Source organism: Plecotus auritus (assembly GCF_963455305.1).
Source record: "Plecotus auritus genome assembly, chromosome: 4".
Lineage (NCBI taxonomy): Eukaryota > Metazoa > Chordata > Mammalia > Chiroptera > Vespertilionidae > Plecotus > Plecotus auritus.
This window is the reverse complement of record NC_137775.1, coordinates 178,046,456-178,062,885: the sequence shown is the minus strand read 5'-3', so window position 1 is coordinate 178,062,885 and position 16,430 is coordinate 178,046,456. Positions and strand designations below refer to the sequence as shown.

Below are 16,430 nucleotides of genomic sequence, written 5' to 3'. Positions count from 1 at the left end.
ACAAAAGAAGCCCTTTGGAGAAACGAGAGATCGCAATTACACATTGGTATTCATGTTGTAGGAGTCGCACTCTGTCCTTGGGGAGTTTAACAATGAATATCCCACATTAATTGCCACAGTGACTGTGTGTCTGACCTTGCTGAAATGTAATACATCAGCTTTCCATAGGAAAATTATTTGCCACCAAAAGATTTAAAAAGAATCATCATAAAATTATGTTGCTGTTTAATATTTTTGTGTGTTTAAGAAGATCCCGGAGGACTCAAACGACTAGGTCACGGCATTGTCTTAGGAGTCAGGATCCTGGGAGCTGAAATCATAATTTTATCACTGACTTGGTTGGCAGTGATAACGAGATGAGTGCCCTGCTTTCCCTAAGAAGGGTGAACAACATACATGGAGATCCCTGTAGGTCTGTGGGACTGATGGATAATACGGCAGGCTAGACCTAGTGCTTCTTCTCCTTTGGGGAAGACTGTTCTTTATGTTTACACTTAATGTATAAGGCAGGATTTTCTGCCAGCAGCAGAAACATGCAGGGGACCCTAGGACAAGTTTCCTTTGTTAAAGAAGCGACATCATTTTTAAGATAAAGCCCAGTTTTCTATCAACTTTTCTTGCTTTAATCTTTTGCTCAAATCCTCAGATATACAGAAACTAGGTTTTCTGACATGCATTTTAAGGTTCTTTTTTCCGGCTCTCTTACACTGACTGGCTGTCGCACACGGGGAGGATTTCACAGGACACACTCGGAGAGAGTTCATCGCTCTGGGTCCGCGGCACACTGCTGGGTCAGCAGCGAGCCCACTCCGACAGCCACGTCAGCGGCCACGCTGGCTCTGGGCTGTGGAAGCTGTGTGTGCAGAAATGAATGATTGTTCTGCCTTCTCTCCTTCTTCAAAGGGACTGAGGTGAAGAAAGTCAGGGCACTCACCCATGACATCCGAATCTCGGCCTAGATGAGATTCTTACTAGAGACCCCTTGTTGCTTGTATTCTGGCAAAACAAGTACATGATAAATTGGAAGGCCCATCTCAAGTCTGGGGAAAGATGGAACTGAATGATTGAATGCGTAGCTTTAGGCCCACCTTTCAAAGCAAGGCTGTGATGTGACTGAGTATAGGTTATCTACCACCACTATTTAATGTGGCTTGTGCATTGTTTTTGTGTTTAAATGAGGTTGTGGGGGGGGGGCACAGATAATAGTGCAGTAAAGGCCAAGGGAGGGGAGGGAGGAGGAAGGAGGGGGTTAGTGGGGGGGAAGGGGACATCTGTAATACTTTCAGCAATAAAGATAAATTGTAAAGAGTATGTTGTAAATGACTTTCCCATCCTAAAAGAGTGGTTGTCTAATAAGCATTAACCAGGTAAAAGGGGATACACATGCAACTTGTATGTTGTGTTTTGTGAAACTTTGGATTCCTTAATTCAGATCATTCAGGCAGCTTTAAAAATGAACAGTCTGAATCCTTATCCCCACTTTATGGGTTTGCTATTTGCTTTATTTTTTAGCCCCTTTTCTGCCCCCAGGCACAAAGGTCATCTTCTCACTTAACTCTACCTGCTGCCGCAGAAGTTCCCTGAGATTCAAAGGCCTCCCGACATGAAAATACTTCAGAGTATTTCTGTTTCCCTCATGCTTTCTGTGTCTGTAGAACTTGAGCCTGGACACTGTCCAAGAGGGAGATTCTTGGCCAGCCTCCTAATTTATTCTGAATCTTTAGAGACATTATGGTAGCAAGCAACTCGAGAAAAGGCCGCTTTAGTGAGTTCCTTTTTAATTTTCTCTCCCGTTTTCCTTCTCCCGTCCCCATGAAAGCAGGATGGTGAGGTGACAACCGTCAGAGAGCAGGAGCAGAGCGTCCTGGTGCTGAGGAAAGTGCAGCGCAGCCCGGCCCCCCCAGGCGGGAGCGCCGACAGTGATTGGAGGTGAGTTTCCTCCGAGGCTCCCTGCCTCCCATCCCCGCTCCCCCGCGCTCCCCCCTCTGCCTCCTTCCCCCCCCCCTCCTTTTTCTCTCCGCCTCTCAGCGTTCTAGCTGACTGCAGAGCTCTCAGCAGCCAGATGGACTCAGTTCCCAGGGAAAGCCCGAGATGGCCAAGATCTCTTAGCATTTAGGGGATGCCTTTGTCAGGAGCCGGGCACAATGGGCAGCTCCCGGCTGCGGGTCCGCGACCCGCACTTGGAGAGGAAGGATTGCGCGGGGCTCTCGGACCGCCCGCTGCCCCTGCCCACCTTCGATGTGCCTTATTTCAAATACATTGACGAGGAGGACGAGGACGATGCGTGGAGCAGCCGCTCGCAGTCCTCCACTGAGGATGACTCGGTGGACTCTCTGCTCTCTGACAGATACGTGGTCGTGTCCGGGACCCCGGAGAAGATCTTGGAGCACCTTTTGAATGACTTGCACCTGGAAGAAGTCCAGGACAAAGAAACAGGTAAGACCGGGCTGTCTCCTGCTTCCAGGCTCAGCAGCGGCTGCCCTTGTCAGTGTGTATCCTCGGGAGCAAGCCTCCCACTGTGATCCAGCGTATGCTCCGTGCCCCTCCCCCTCGGCCCCGTGCCGTTTGTTTAAATCCACTAAATGGACCCATGGACATCCGAGCGGCTGCCGGGGAAGTAGCTGTACAAAGAAGAGGCTACGCAGGCAGATGTTCTTGTTTCTTGGGCCGTTTTTAACCAGACCTTACCTAAAGACGGCTGGCCAGAGGCCAGTGTTCAGCAGGAAGAAATGCAGGCGAGGGGTGAAGGAGCATTCACCTGGCCTGTGGGGGGCTCTGCAGTGGGGGGAGCAGCCTCCCAGGGAAATGTCAACAGTTAATGCAACTGCTCAGCAACTATTAGCTGAGCAACTTCTGCCTTTTCCCAAGCGGCTTCCCCGCCGCTCAGAGCACGCCCTGCGGTGCAGAATAGGACACGCACAGCCTCTCGGTCCAGAAATTACAACTCACTGAAGTCTGACTGATCGGAATCCTTGTCTTTTCTGTTTAATCTGGGAGCAAAACGCCCGTTTCGCTTTTTCACCTCTGCCCTTTTGCAAACACTACTGTTCCATGTACAGAAGGACTAGCCACACTTTCTTTTTCACAGGAGGGTGAGTACTTGCTTCTCTTAACCAGATTTGTAAATTGTTCCAGCCTGGAGCAATTATTCCGATGACTAGGCCCCTGGCCATAGCCTGAATCTGGTAACTTGATCCCCTGACGGAAAGGCACTTTTTGCTGCCACCAGAGCACCTGGGATGCCCACAGTGTGCGATCATGAATTGACTGCAGCAGGAAGAGGCAGTTTTCAGTTGTCTTAGTACAAAGGAACTCCTTGGGTTTTTCCAGGCAGGAAGGATTGTGAAATGACAGCATAGGTGGGAGCAAGAATTCCCTTGGATCCCAGAGGTTTCTCTGAATCTAACTGATGTTTGACTCCCTGTTGCATCCCAAAGGACGTTAAGAGAAACAAAGATGTGTGAAATATGTAGGTGGGTAAGGAAAACAAAGCAAAATAACCCACTCAGGTTTCCTACAGTAATGTTATGTTTTATCTCAAATTTCAAATAAATACTTTATTTTGCACAGGTATTATTGGACAAAAAAATCAGTAGTTGTCATTTGTACGCAAACAAGCCAGAGGAAAAGTGTATTCTCGTGGCATTTGCCGGGTGTTTTGGTGTGCCCATCGGTTAATAGTTTGTGCGCTTGAGCACCGTTCCCGTGTCCCGCTTTCATCAGAGAGCACCCCAGGAGCTGCCAGGGTGCCCATGTACTGATCACCTGACTGCCTCTCACAGGTGGTTGGGACTAGAATACCAGCAACTCACCTGCCACGAAGAGGACACCTTTAAACATGGGTAGAGATTCGGGGGGATTAAATGCTTTCTTCTTAATAGCACCACAATTTATTCTTTCTTTTTTTTTTTTAAATATATTTTATTGATTTTTTACAGAGAGGAAGGGAGAGGGATAGAGAGTTAGAAACATCGATGAGAGAGAAACATTGATCAGTTGCCTCTTGCACACCTCCCACTGGGGATGTGCCCGCAACCAAGGTACATGCCCTTGACTGGAATCGAACCTGGGACCCTTCAGTCCACAGGCTGACGCTCTATCCGCTGAGCCAAACCGGTCAGGGCTATTCTTTCTTATAAGACTCTGTGCCCAGGTCATATTGATACGGGTAGAAATTATGAAAGCCAACGCAAGGCCTCGCTTGATGTCTTTTTCTTTCTTTCCCGTTGCCATTAGTTTCCTGTGAAAGATGGCCAATCACAAGTTCCCACTGTTGAACACTGGGAGTGAGGAATCACCCCAATTACTCTTCCTAATGCCAGGAGTTGCCTCCTGTCGGGAATTGGTGTTGTGCATGGTGTCTAGTGACTGCTATTCCACTTTCTTATCAATTATACCAACACTGGGATCAACTGTGTCACTTTAGCCACATGCTCAGAGGACTAGATGCAGTGGCCTGACCTAAGTTGGAACTAGAATACTGGCAGCTCACTGGGGTAAGCGGAGACACCATTTGGGGTCAGCCTCTCCTTATTCCTTCTCCTTTTCTTAGAGTTTGTGGAGGACACACTTCAGATTGTTTTACAGACACTTGAGGGGGGAAATGGTAACGACTTCTCTGATCAAAGGAGAATTTTATGACAATAAGAAAGTCAACTTTAGATGGATGTGCATGTAATAGGGGTGCCTACGTGGCAGTCACATGCAATTCTTCAAAACTTCATGCACAGTGCTGTCTACAGAGGAGCCACCATGTGGCTTTTGTTGATAAAATTGAAAGAGATCATAAATATGAAAAAAAACAAAAACGTTTTGTGTACAAATTGCAGGAAACCGGGTATGAGTGTGTTGTCGTTTGAATGCTAAAGGAATCACATATTGAAAGTCATCAAGGCTCCTTGTCACGGAGGGAGGTGAGGTCGAGTTCTTTATCTTGGTCCGGCCGGCAGTCCTCATTACAAAAGGCTCTGTGTGCAAGAGCCTGATAGAGTCACATAAACATATGGAAGGCAGATGGAGGGGAATGGGAAGGGGCTGCAATAAAAGTGTACGGCAGCGTTTTATGTTCTCGAGCGCCCCTGCCAGGGAGATGGAGCCATATGGGGCAGGGTGGAGCCGTATGGCAGTCGTCCGCCTGGGCCCGATGGCAATGCGGAGGAATGGGGTACCTGGGAGGAAATAAACGGTCCCAGTGGCTGCCATGAACCTGTTCTGGACCTGGCATTCCTGTACCCACTGGAGGTTGGGAAAGATAATCAAGCATGAGATGCAAATTTTTCCCCATCTCTTCTCCACAAAAGTCATGTAGTTGTGAAAGTGTGGGTGCAAGGCCAAGCAGAAGAAACATTCTACATCACAAAGGACCAGTTGAAGTGGTTACTAAGTGATGCTAAAGCACAAGTGGGGGAAAGTCTGCTCAATTAAATGGACAAGAAAGGAGAATGTCAGGGCGACTGGGATAACGTGTTTCTGTGGCTACCTGAATTCGTATGGTATTCTATCATCAAATCAAACTGAGTTTTCAAAGCAAAAGTAATATCAGAAATGCTTAAAAGCAATCTACTAATGCTTTTCCTAACCGATTAGATCCACACAGCACTTATTTGCCTGCTGATCTTCATAATCCCCTCTGTGCATACCTTTCCTCCCGGGCTGTACCAGGCACAAGGAATGAATGAATGAATGAATGATTCTTCCCTGTTTAAAAGGGAACAGGTATTTGAGTCTGGTGACTGGATACCTATTTGTGATCATGGAAAGTGATTGAAGCCATTTTCAAAGATTTCCTTTTCTTTGAAGGCTCAGGTTCTAACTTGAAACATTGGGAATGTTAGAGAAAAATCAAACAGCTGTGTCTCTCATCTTCCCAGAGGAGGGCAGGCGTCACGGGGCATCCCCAGCCCAGGAGAATGACCAGGAAGTCAAGAAGGAAGGGAGAGGAGGAGTTGAGAGCAGGAGAGAGGGAGGGCAAGTCCACAGCCTGCCCTGCCTCTCTTTAGCCCTCTCCCCATCCTCGAGAGGATACAGCGTGTTTTATTAGAGATGCTTCTGGGAATAACAATGTCTGTTTCAAAGCAGGGGCGGCGGTGGGGGGGGCGGGGAACTACATATCACATGAATTATACAGAGAAAAACCTTCTTATTGATTTTTCTCTCTAACTCTGCAGTATGATGGGTGGACCTTCAGGGAAACACCAGGAAATGCATTATGTGTTCCCCTCTTTTTTAGTTTCCTATTCCTTATTCATCTGCTTGAGGAAATGCACTATGATTGCAGGTTCCCAAGAACAAGAAGCAAACAGAGACTAGGATAGGGGAACTAGGGAGAGCCTACCAGATGATGCTTATTAGGCTTGACCTGATTTCTTCAAGGTATGGCTGGTATTTTCTTTAACTTCACGGGTTATCTGGTATAGTCTATGCTCAGTGTGGGAATGTCTCCCCGGCCTGTTTTGATCGTGTGATAGGCACCTCCATGTTGGTGGTGTGCTGAGCACCTGGTAGGCAGAGCATGTCATTGTAACAAGGCAACAACCTCCATGAAAGTGCCTGGCATGTATTATGGGAGCCTCTCCCTCGATCGATAGAGTCCGAACAATATTCTCCGTCACCAGCTTCATGGCTTTGTAGAGTAAAGCTAGGACAGACACCTTCTGTTTCCAGGTACAGCAAAGGCTTGAGACAGCTATCCGCAGTGACAGTGAAAATCTCCAAGTGCTGTGGAGGGAGGGAGAGCTGGAGCAGAAGTGCTTTCATTAGAATATGGTTTCTGCCCAGCCAGGGTGGCTCAGTGGTTGAGCATCGACCTATGAACCAGGAGGTCACAGTTGGATTACCAGTCAGGGCACATGCCCAGGTTGTGGGCTCAATCCTCAATAGAGGGCATGCAGGAGGCAGCCAATCAATGATTCTCTCTCATCATTGATGTTTCTATCTCTCTCTCCCTCTCCCTTCCTCTCTGAAATTAATACAAATGTGTGTGTATGTATGTATACAAATATACATATATATGCATGTATGTATATATAAAGAATATGGTTTCTGCTCTGCTCTCTCATATTTGTACTCCAGGGTTTGTTTCTTTTGGTTTGGTTTGTGTGTGTTTTAGGCAGTTCCCTTAGCTTCTCCCCTAATTACAAATATGAAGAATGCAATGTGTTTGCTGTAAATGAAGTGTTGGGAGACTTTATAAATTAGCATTGACAAAGTGATGGGATCATTGGAATTGTGTAGAAATGTTCTCAGTTGCCTCATTTGTGAAAGCAGAGGACTTAGACCACGTGACGTTTGAGTTCCCTTCCAGATTTGAGAGCCAGGATTTGAAGGCTACTTAAGACACCACTCCATTTAATCCATTAAACTTCCTCTCCATTAGATAGATCCTTATACAGGATCATTATCCTCATCTAACGGACAGAGAAACTAAGAAAGAAGTTAACTAAGCTGTTTCAGAGATCAAGTGATCATTTGAATCTGGGGATGGACCCAGGTCTATTCCTAGCTTTATTCCTTTATCATTTTTGTCCAGTGACTAGAATCATGGATGAAAGGCATACCATAAATGAAATAAAAACCTACCATTCAACTCTGGCTATAAGCCCCAAATCAAGTGCTTTAGTAGCCACTTAAGAGCGATCTAATCTCCAGCACAGACCTGCTGCTTGGTTCCCAGCTGTGAGCAGAGAGGCCAATGCGTGAGCTCACTGCTTCAAGAAAGTTACAAGAGGTCCTAGTTTCAGTGGGTGGCACTGTATCAGACATTCACATGAGAAGTGACTAGAAGTCAGATTTTGACTGTGGATTTCATTTGAGGTGTTCATCTTCCAGACTCATCTATCCACAGCACCTTTGAACATGTGCTATCATGTATGATAGCTAGGGAAGTGATGCTTTTACACTGCCAGGAGATTGTGGGTTAATTAATACTCTTGTTGGTAATGAAGCAAGGTGAAATGAAGCGAGACAGAGCCGGAGCATAAGGTCATTAACATGCACTGATTAATAATGGAAATGTGGACGTTTTCATTGCAGCACAACCAATGGGCAAAGGGAGATGTTTAATGGATAAGGATGCTTTTCAGGGACTGTTTAGTCCCCATTTAGAATGAGAATGGATCCTTGGAATGCATTTTCTTAATTGCATCATTTTCATGTTGACTCCACATGACCTCTTCCAATACTTAGAGGTTAAGTATAGCTCTAGAGCACACTAGAAACAAACTAAAGTATTGTAAAGTGATGGGAAATTAATTTCCAGAGGATCCGAAGGTGGAAATGAAGTATGTGAGGGTCAAGAATTACCTTAGAAAGTAGATCTTAAGCCTCTTGACTATAAGAATTTTGAAAAACTTGGGCATCTTAGCAATAATTTTTAGACTTTCTTCTTTGAATGCTTTTAAGGAAACTATCAACCCCTTTCTGGTTGTTTGGAGCCTGGAGGTGAGGTAGAGGGTCATTGAAAGTTTCCGTCACACTATGTTCTAAATGAAGTAGTACCCACGCGACTGCTTGTGTCTCTAAAGTCAGTCCTCTTGATGATGATGTTACCGAACCCAAGTTCTTATGCCCGATTTGAGGCCAAAATTCAAGACGTCAGAGTATGGGGTATGGAAAAGTTTATTGATTGAGAAAGCACCAACTGAGAAGAATGGAGACTTAATGATGTCTCAAATCCATCTCACTCGCTGGACTAGGTTAAGGGTTTTTAAGGGGATGGGGGAACAGGCATGGGAAAATGCTGGTGGGACAAGTTTTAATTGGAGGACCTTGGCACCTGGCCATTTATGGTAAAGGGGCATCAACACCAGAGCTTCCTGGACAGTGGACCCTTGGCTTCTGAAAGGGTTCTGGTGTTCAGGTTGAGGTTATATCCTGGTTCTTTGCTTTTGGGGGCCAGGGGAAAAAAAGGGAGCCAGGGGTCAAGACTTCGGTTCCAGATGCAGCTAGAGGTCAACGTTCTTCCCTCTGCACCTGCTTTGGCTGCATGATTTGCTATATCTTCTCCAAAAAGCAACTCAGTGTCTCACTAAACAGATAGGACCATCTTGAGCTGGTTCTGTAGTTACAATGTTCTCAACCCCCTGATCATAGGGATTTCCCTGTGTACACTGCAGCCAACATGGAAGACTTGGAAATGAATGGGCTTTCTTCTTTATACGCATTTGCTCTTATTTACATTGTATTTGCATCTCCTGAATTGCTTTCCCTCCACCTCACATGGAGGTGATACTCACCTTTTTAGAAAGATGACTGTGGAAACCTTAGGTATGTCTTTCCTTGTTGTTCCATACATTTCTAATTTCTTAGAATGGCTGGAGGATAAGTTATTCCAAGTAATATAATACTCTGGTACATTGAGAGCTGCTAAATGTGTGTATTTGATTGGTCAGCTTTTGAAAAATCAGAATATATAAAATTATAATCTATTCTAAAATATAAAGACCCTGTTTAATAAGTTCCAAAGTTCATATAGAATTTGAGGTCCTAATAGACGTCAGTTTTATTTATTTATATGAATAAGATATTGGCTTACATCTATATTGTCTCTTTGTCATAGGATGAAGGTTGTTTTGAAACACAAATCTTCAATATAGTTTTCCTCATAAAAATAAATTTGAGAAAGATGACAGCTTTGTTTAGTTTTCTTTTTAAATCTGTCTCCCTAATCTCCGCCCTTTAAGAATGAAGGCTGCATCTTTTCCATCTATAGTTCTGTAATCTCTACAGCAGGTTCCCAGCAGTTTGGTGCCAATATTTGTTCTTGTAAATTTTTTTCTTTTTGTGCTGTTTGTATTATTTTAAAAGGAAAATGGATTTTTGTTCCTTTAATAAGAAAATGCTATTCTCAAATCTTAAAGTTTTTAAATGTATCATATTTTCTAAGTGGGTTTGGGCCTATTGTCATAATAATTGTACTTTAGTAGTTGATACACTTGTGATTTTCTCAGCGTCCAGCCTCATTCCCAGAAACTTGCTTAAAGGTGTGGTGTAAGTCAGGCATTTGGGGAGCAGCAAATTGAAAGGAGCAACAGATTCTGAAATCCATGGAGACAAGATATTATGTTCAACAGTGTGTTTAACAATCTAGTGATTTTAGGGAAACCATAGTTTTACTGTAACATCAGTGCCTGCAATTACTCGAGACCGTTGAAGATAATGTCAAAGGATGAAACACTCTTCTCCCTCTCTGTCTCTTTTTGTCTCTCAGAGATCTCAGGCGGCACCTCCCCACACAGTTGATGGATTTAAAGTGAGACCATCAGATGTCCTTGTCTGTATTTTTAAATGCTGTGACATTTTCCTCAAGCAAAATTGAGCATCCTATCAGAAAATGAAAAAAAAAAGTGATTTTTCAGTGTACAAGTGTGTACTTCAGACAGTCTTACACGTGTGAGGAAAGAATGTTAGTGGATGGCAATTTGTTGATTGTAATCACTGCGTGTTAATCTTTCACAGCATGTTTCAGGCAAATTATTGCTTCATTTAAGGGGTGCCTTGCCACCGAATTGCTGTAATTGACAAGCACATGTCTGAAAGGGACATTCTGTGAGTGGGGGGATCTTTGCCTGTAACATACCTGTAATTGAGCTTTTCCTCATTTCACAGTCTTCTCATTACAGCCTTCCCTCCCATTTCCCATTATCTTCATTTTCTGCCCTCGGGGCTTTCTTGCTCTATAATTGAAACCATTCTTTTCATTCGGTTGCAGCGTTCTGCCTTCTACTTAAGGCAGCTACTTGGCTGGCAATCCCCCGCCCCCTGCACCCCCCCACTACCTCTCCCAAATCTCAGAAACAAACACGAACTTAGAATTGTTAAATGTGGCTGAGCAGAACATGGGGAAAACTAAAATCTCTTGTTAGAATGCCCAAAATATCTTGTTATAACCTACATAGTGAACCGAAAATTATTTTTAGAGCAATTCTGTATCCTTTTCTATTTTAAAATTACTGTTCTTATTTGTTCTGGGTATACAGGATACTTGGCGAATCTTCGAACTTTTTAAAAGTATGTTTTTATTGATTTCAGAGAGGAAGGGAGAGGGGGTGTCAGAAACAGTAGGAGCACTGCCCAGCATGCTGCTGAGTTGTTCTGAGTCCGTGTATTTTTCTAAATTCTTCCCGACTACGCCAGGGCAGGTCCTTCTAGAACCCTGCGCATTGTACTGACTGTTGGGAACTTAGTCCAAGTTCCTCCTTTATCCTCTGCTCACTAGTAACCGGTGTTAGTTTGAGCCCCTCTGCCTGGGGCTGGACCTCCTAGGACACTGGGTTTCAGACCGAGAAGCCATAAGAGGTTGTCTATAATAATAAAAGCATAATATGCAAATCGACCCAACAGCAGAACAGCAGAACGACCGTCCAGACGACCACGCTATGACACCCACTGGCGCCAGACCAGCCAAGGCAGGTGCGATGCGATTGGTCGGGGCCCTGGCCATTGTCCCATGATCGCCCTGCAGAGGGAGGCCCAGGCCACTGGCCAGCGGGGCGATCGATCAGTCGGCGGGGGGGGAGGGGGCTCTGTGATGGCCCCAAAGAGGGAGGCCCAGGCCACCCTCTGTGGGGCAATTGATCGGGGGCAGGGGAGGCTCCATGGAACCAAGGAACCGAGGGGGGTGTGGCGGCGGATGTGGGCAGTGCCAGGCCAAGGCAGGTGCAGGGAGGGGTCGGGGGGAGCAGGGCTGTGAGGCAGCCAGAGGCATCCGGGGCTGCGAAGGCCTACCCTTGCACGAATTTTATGCATCGGGCCTCTGGTGGGTATATAAGAATGAGTATTTATTGCAGAAGCCAGTGGTCACATAGCCATCAGAAAAGACAGTTCTTCACAGCAAAGTCCATACAGGCAGGCAGCCGGACACTGGTTGGTAAATACATATCTTTCCCTTAAAGCAGCATCAGTCTCTGTACCCACAGTTATGATCTGAGCAGCCGCACGCTGCCTCTAGACCCCTAGCTTTACATAGCAATGGTACCTGAGCTCTCCCTTAGCGCCTCAGCCTCAGTAGCCTCTCTGGCTCAGCAGCTTCTCCCGTCTCCCATGCCCAGCACACCGGCTAGGTAACACGGTAGCCATATCTGAGCTCTCTATGAGCTCTTGGCCTTACATCGCAGCAGTACCAGCTCTCAGCTCCGTCTGAGCTCCCCTCTCTCCTGCACACATAGGAGCTACATTCTCTGTGCCTACTGCCTCAGCTTCTTCTCACTCCAGCACACTAGCTGGTCAGTAACTTGAGTATTACTCCAGGGACAAAGAAGGCTAGTTGCCTCAGTGACATCAGTCATATTTTGGCTACAGAAGGGCACAGTGTGCCATGTGTCCTTGCACCCGCTTATGGCATCTTGGCCTTGGGCACCCCGATTAGGCTCTTACTCAGAGCGGCCTTGGCCATTCTGGTGTATTGACAACAAGGCCCCTGTGCTCCCATTGGCCTTGACTATCTGGGGACCCTGGCATGGTTCCCACAGGGAGAGAGTCAGACCTTGGGACCTAGGCACCGTCCAACATTGATTTGCAGGAACTCGGTGATTATCCCCCTTATGTATCTCAGTCTCAGTGTCATCATCACAAAAGAGAATCATAGAAGGCCGCCCTCCTAGGGTGGATATGGAGAGCACAGATCGGGGGTAAAGCTCTGGTACAGAGCACAGTACATGGTCTTTTAAGGGTGGCTGTGTCGTCATTTAAGTAGCTACTGTGTTCCCTTTCCTACTTGCCTCATTGCCCACCAAAGCCACCCCTGGCTTCCCGGTGCACGGTGAGAACAGGTGCGGTAGGCAGGAGTGGGATGTGGAGGTTTGTGCAGACATTCACATGAATGGGATGTGTATCAGCCTGGGTTTGTAGGCGGCCTTATGTGGTTCTTTAATGATCTCACCTGTCAGATTCCAAACCCCTACAGAAGTTGAGACAGTATCTTTTTTATTTTTTGCTATTTCTTATTATTATTGTTTAAAGTATTACAAATAGAGTACATATGTCTCCTTTTTTTCTCCATTGGCCTCTCCCCAGCCTCCCCTACCCGACCCCCCCCCCCCCCCCCGCCGACCCCCGGCACATGCCCTCACCGAGACCATATCTTACAACTTTGTCTTCTTCAGAACAGAGAGCACCGTGCTCAACTGTTGTGACACTAAGCCAGGTATCCCTCCCACCTGTGTGAGAAAGGAGGCAAGGAGGCAGCTCTGTGTTATTGATGAAGACTCCAATGACTGTTCTGGAAACCAGAACACCAAGGCACGCCTGCTGTCAGCCACTGGTTGAAATATTTATCCCATGAGTACTTTTAAACATGGGAAATACGCTAAAGTAAATTTTCCCGTATTGGAAGCTTTCAACGTGTGGAAGATCTTGAGCCAGATTGTTTAGAAAGAGCGTTAGTTGTTTAGAGCAATGCCCCTGAGTAAGTGGTAGGGGCATACTCTTGTTAGACTAAGTTGCATTTACTTTAAATTAGTAAGTTTATGCAATATCTTTTTATCTTTAATATATCTAGCTATCATGCTGATTCTTAGCTTTAAAATTGTCAGTTGCTAAACCTTAAAGAAAATAACTTCTCTCTAGTATCCCTAGAATTTCTGTTAACCAGAAACAAAAATAAATAAATAAAAATTTGCTTCTCAGAAACTCGGTGCTAATGATTCACAACAATCTGGGGGAGTGGGGAACTTTCTGAATTGTGATATATTTCTAGTTTTGAAAGAAAGCTGATAGCAGAGATTCTTCTTGGTGCTTGGGAGATAAAATATCATACCTCATTCTAAGTTGATTCTAATATTATTAGAGTTATTATTTGAAATAACCATGCCCCAGACTTCTAGTTTAAGGTTTAATGTTTAAATTCTTTTTTACTTACTACATCAAGCTTTAGAATGTTTAATTGGCCAGCTCTTAGGAACACAGTTTATATCACAAGAATGCATTATGTGATATTAATCATACAAGATGGAGCAACCCAGAGAGGTCAATTATGTTCAACTGAGTGAATCTCACAACCGGATATTAATTTTTGTTGGTAGATGCTGGCAGATTGTATTGAAGGCCACATACCCATGACAATTCCCATGTTCCAAGCTATACTGTTAAATAAAATGATACTTGCATTGATCATGAAGAAATTTTTCCTCCTGCCTCATTTGTGAGAGCAACTGCTGTTACTAATCAGTGAGCTATACAACTGCAGTAGGAGTCTTTGGGGGGAAAACAGTGTGATAGCTGGTATGAGAGCTGATTATCAGAATAGCCTTTGTCCCTTTTAGTCTAACAAGAGTATGCCCCTCCCACTTACTCAGGGGCATTGCTCCGAAGCCTTCAGACCAGGGACCATCCACACACCAGATCCGACGGCCTTTGAATGCCCAGGCTCATGAACCTCCTTCCAGCCACTTTTTTGACACTTGAAATCTGCTCTCTTTTCTAATCCTTCTTTCTTGTTGGCTTCTATTACATTTGTATCTCCCAGTTTTCCTATATCTCTCTTCTCGTTCCCCTGCCTTAACTCATCTTTCTCTTACTATTGCCCAAATGTGAACATACAACCCCGCTCACCCCTCAGACCCCTGCTGACACCTTTCCAGGACTGTGTCTGAGAATTCATGTTGGTCTCAGCCATCTCCACAGCAGCGCCCATACTCATCCAGCCCTCTGTAGCAAGCTCACATCTCTGAGGTTTTTGCTCAATAGCGTCACTTAAACCCATGGAACTCAAGCTCACAGTGTTTGAAAGTAAACACATCCTTATTCCTTACCCAGTCTGACTTCCCTGGTGCAGCAAGCATAATCTGTGTCTCTAGTCACTCTTCATTTTGAAAATCTCCCCTTTTCCTGTAGAAGGTGCCCCAGCCTCCTTAGTCTGGTGCTCAAAGTCCCTCTAGGAATTTATTCCAACCTACTTTCCTAGCTTGACTTCTTGTTATACCATGTGATCTCTCCCATGGCTGTTTCACAGTTGGTCTGTGGACCAAGGCATTGAGAAAGAAGCATGGCCGTAACCTACGATTCAAACACGAACCTGAAAGTGTGTGTGTGCGTGTGCGTGCGTGTGAGTGCACTTATCACATTACATGGTACATGTTGGCACTGCTCCTCAAAAAATAATGGTAAGTTGTGACATTCCAGGGCCAGAAATGGGCCCTTTCAAGGACAAAGCTTTTCTTGTCTCCTTGAAAGAAAGGTTAAGTAGAACATATTTTAGAGCGCCTGACATTCCATTGCATCTGAGGTAGAAATACAGGTGACACAAAACTGCTAACGGTACGTTAGGGAATATGAGTTAGTACAGAAATGTCGAATATTCACATTACCTTACTTAGACTAAATGGCCACTATAGGCAGTTGTCTGTCAAAATTCTTTTCATTTGGTAATTCACTTTAACAGATGAGTGGTTTCATTATTGCAGTGCATTTTGCTTATGAGTGTTGAAAAATAACTGAGATAGTTTTCTCTAATTGCTCCTAAGTAACCCTATACTCCTTGTGATTTTTAGGGTTAAAGGTTTGTTTTTATGTGTGTTTTTTTTCTTTTTTTACCAAAAAAAAAAAAAAAGAAAGCATTAAGCTTAGACCTCTTGGAAACATTTAGCACAGCTCCTCTATAATTTGATTACAAAAAGGGTCTGTACCAAACCAATTACTTTTCCTCCATGATACACATCCATGAGGCTCTAGAAATGCTTATGTTTTGCAGAAATAAAATGGAAATTATTAGTGCTTGATACACTCAAAATGAGACCTAGAAAATATTTTAATTTATACATAAAAGAAAAATACATTCAAGTAAAACCAAATAAAAATAGCCAATCCTTTTGCCTTAAAATGAAAACAGATGCTAGGAAGAGCCCTGTATTAACGTCATTGGGGCTAATTACAGACGTGAATTTTAGAGCTCCTTCTACCAACGCTCTGGTTTCCACTACACATTGATGTATTTTATTTCAGGTTACACAGCACTTAAAACTGTCATACTATTTCCTTTCAGAGAGGAAGGGAGGGGGGAGAGAGATAGAAACATCAGTGATGAGAATCATTGATTGGCTGCCTCCCACACGCCCCCTACTGGGGATCGAGCCCTCAACCCAGGCATGTGCCCTGACCAGGAATCAAATAGTGACCAACTCCTGGTTCATAGGTGGACGCTCAACCACTGAGCAACGCCAACCGGGCTGCCTTCCAGTTTTGATTGCCATTAGCAGGTTACTTTTTGAATGTAAGAGTACTTCCTGTATTTTAAAAAGCCACTAAAAAAAAATATTCTTTTATTTTTGAGTACGGGGTATTCCCAAAAGAATGGCTGAATAGTTTTGTCAGTGGTGAGCCAAGAACTTGGAATTAGATTTAGTGATTGATTTAATGAATAGATTTTAAAGAAAAGGTTTTTTGTATATTGATACCTAGGTATTCACAGAGTTAGAAATCAAAGTGAATACATCTTT

At 44.6% G+C, this 16,430-nt stretch overlaps 1 protein-coding gene across 4 annotated transcripts in view; it reads left to right on the top strand.

Moving 5' to 3' along the window:
- RAPGEF5 (Rap guanine nucleotide exchange factor 5) overlaps positions 1-16,430 on the top strand; it is a 279,765-nt gene that overhangs the window by 216,038 nt on the left and 47,297 nt on the right. For all 4 annotated transcript variants that reach the window (XR_013960501.1, XM_080666447.1, XM_080666445.1 and 1 more), the window contains 2 exons: positions 1,823-1,929; positions 2,348-2,436. Coding sequence is in view for 3 of the 4 variants with exons in the window: in XM_080666447.1 (XP_080522573.1) it covers positions 1,823-1,929; positions 2,348-2,436 (196 nt within the window). In the remaining variant the exon portion in view is untranslated. The remainder of the gene's footprint in view (positions 1-1,822; positions 1,930-2,347; positions 2,437-16,430) is intronic.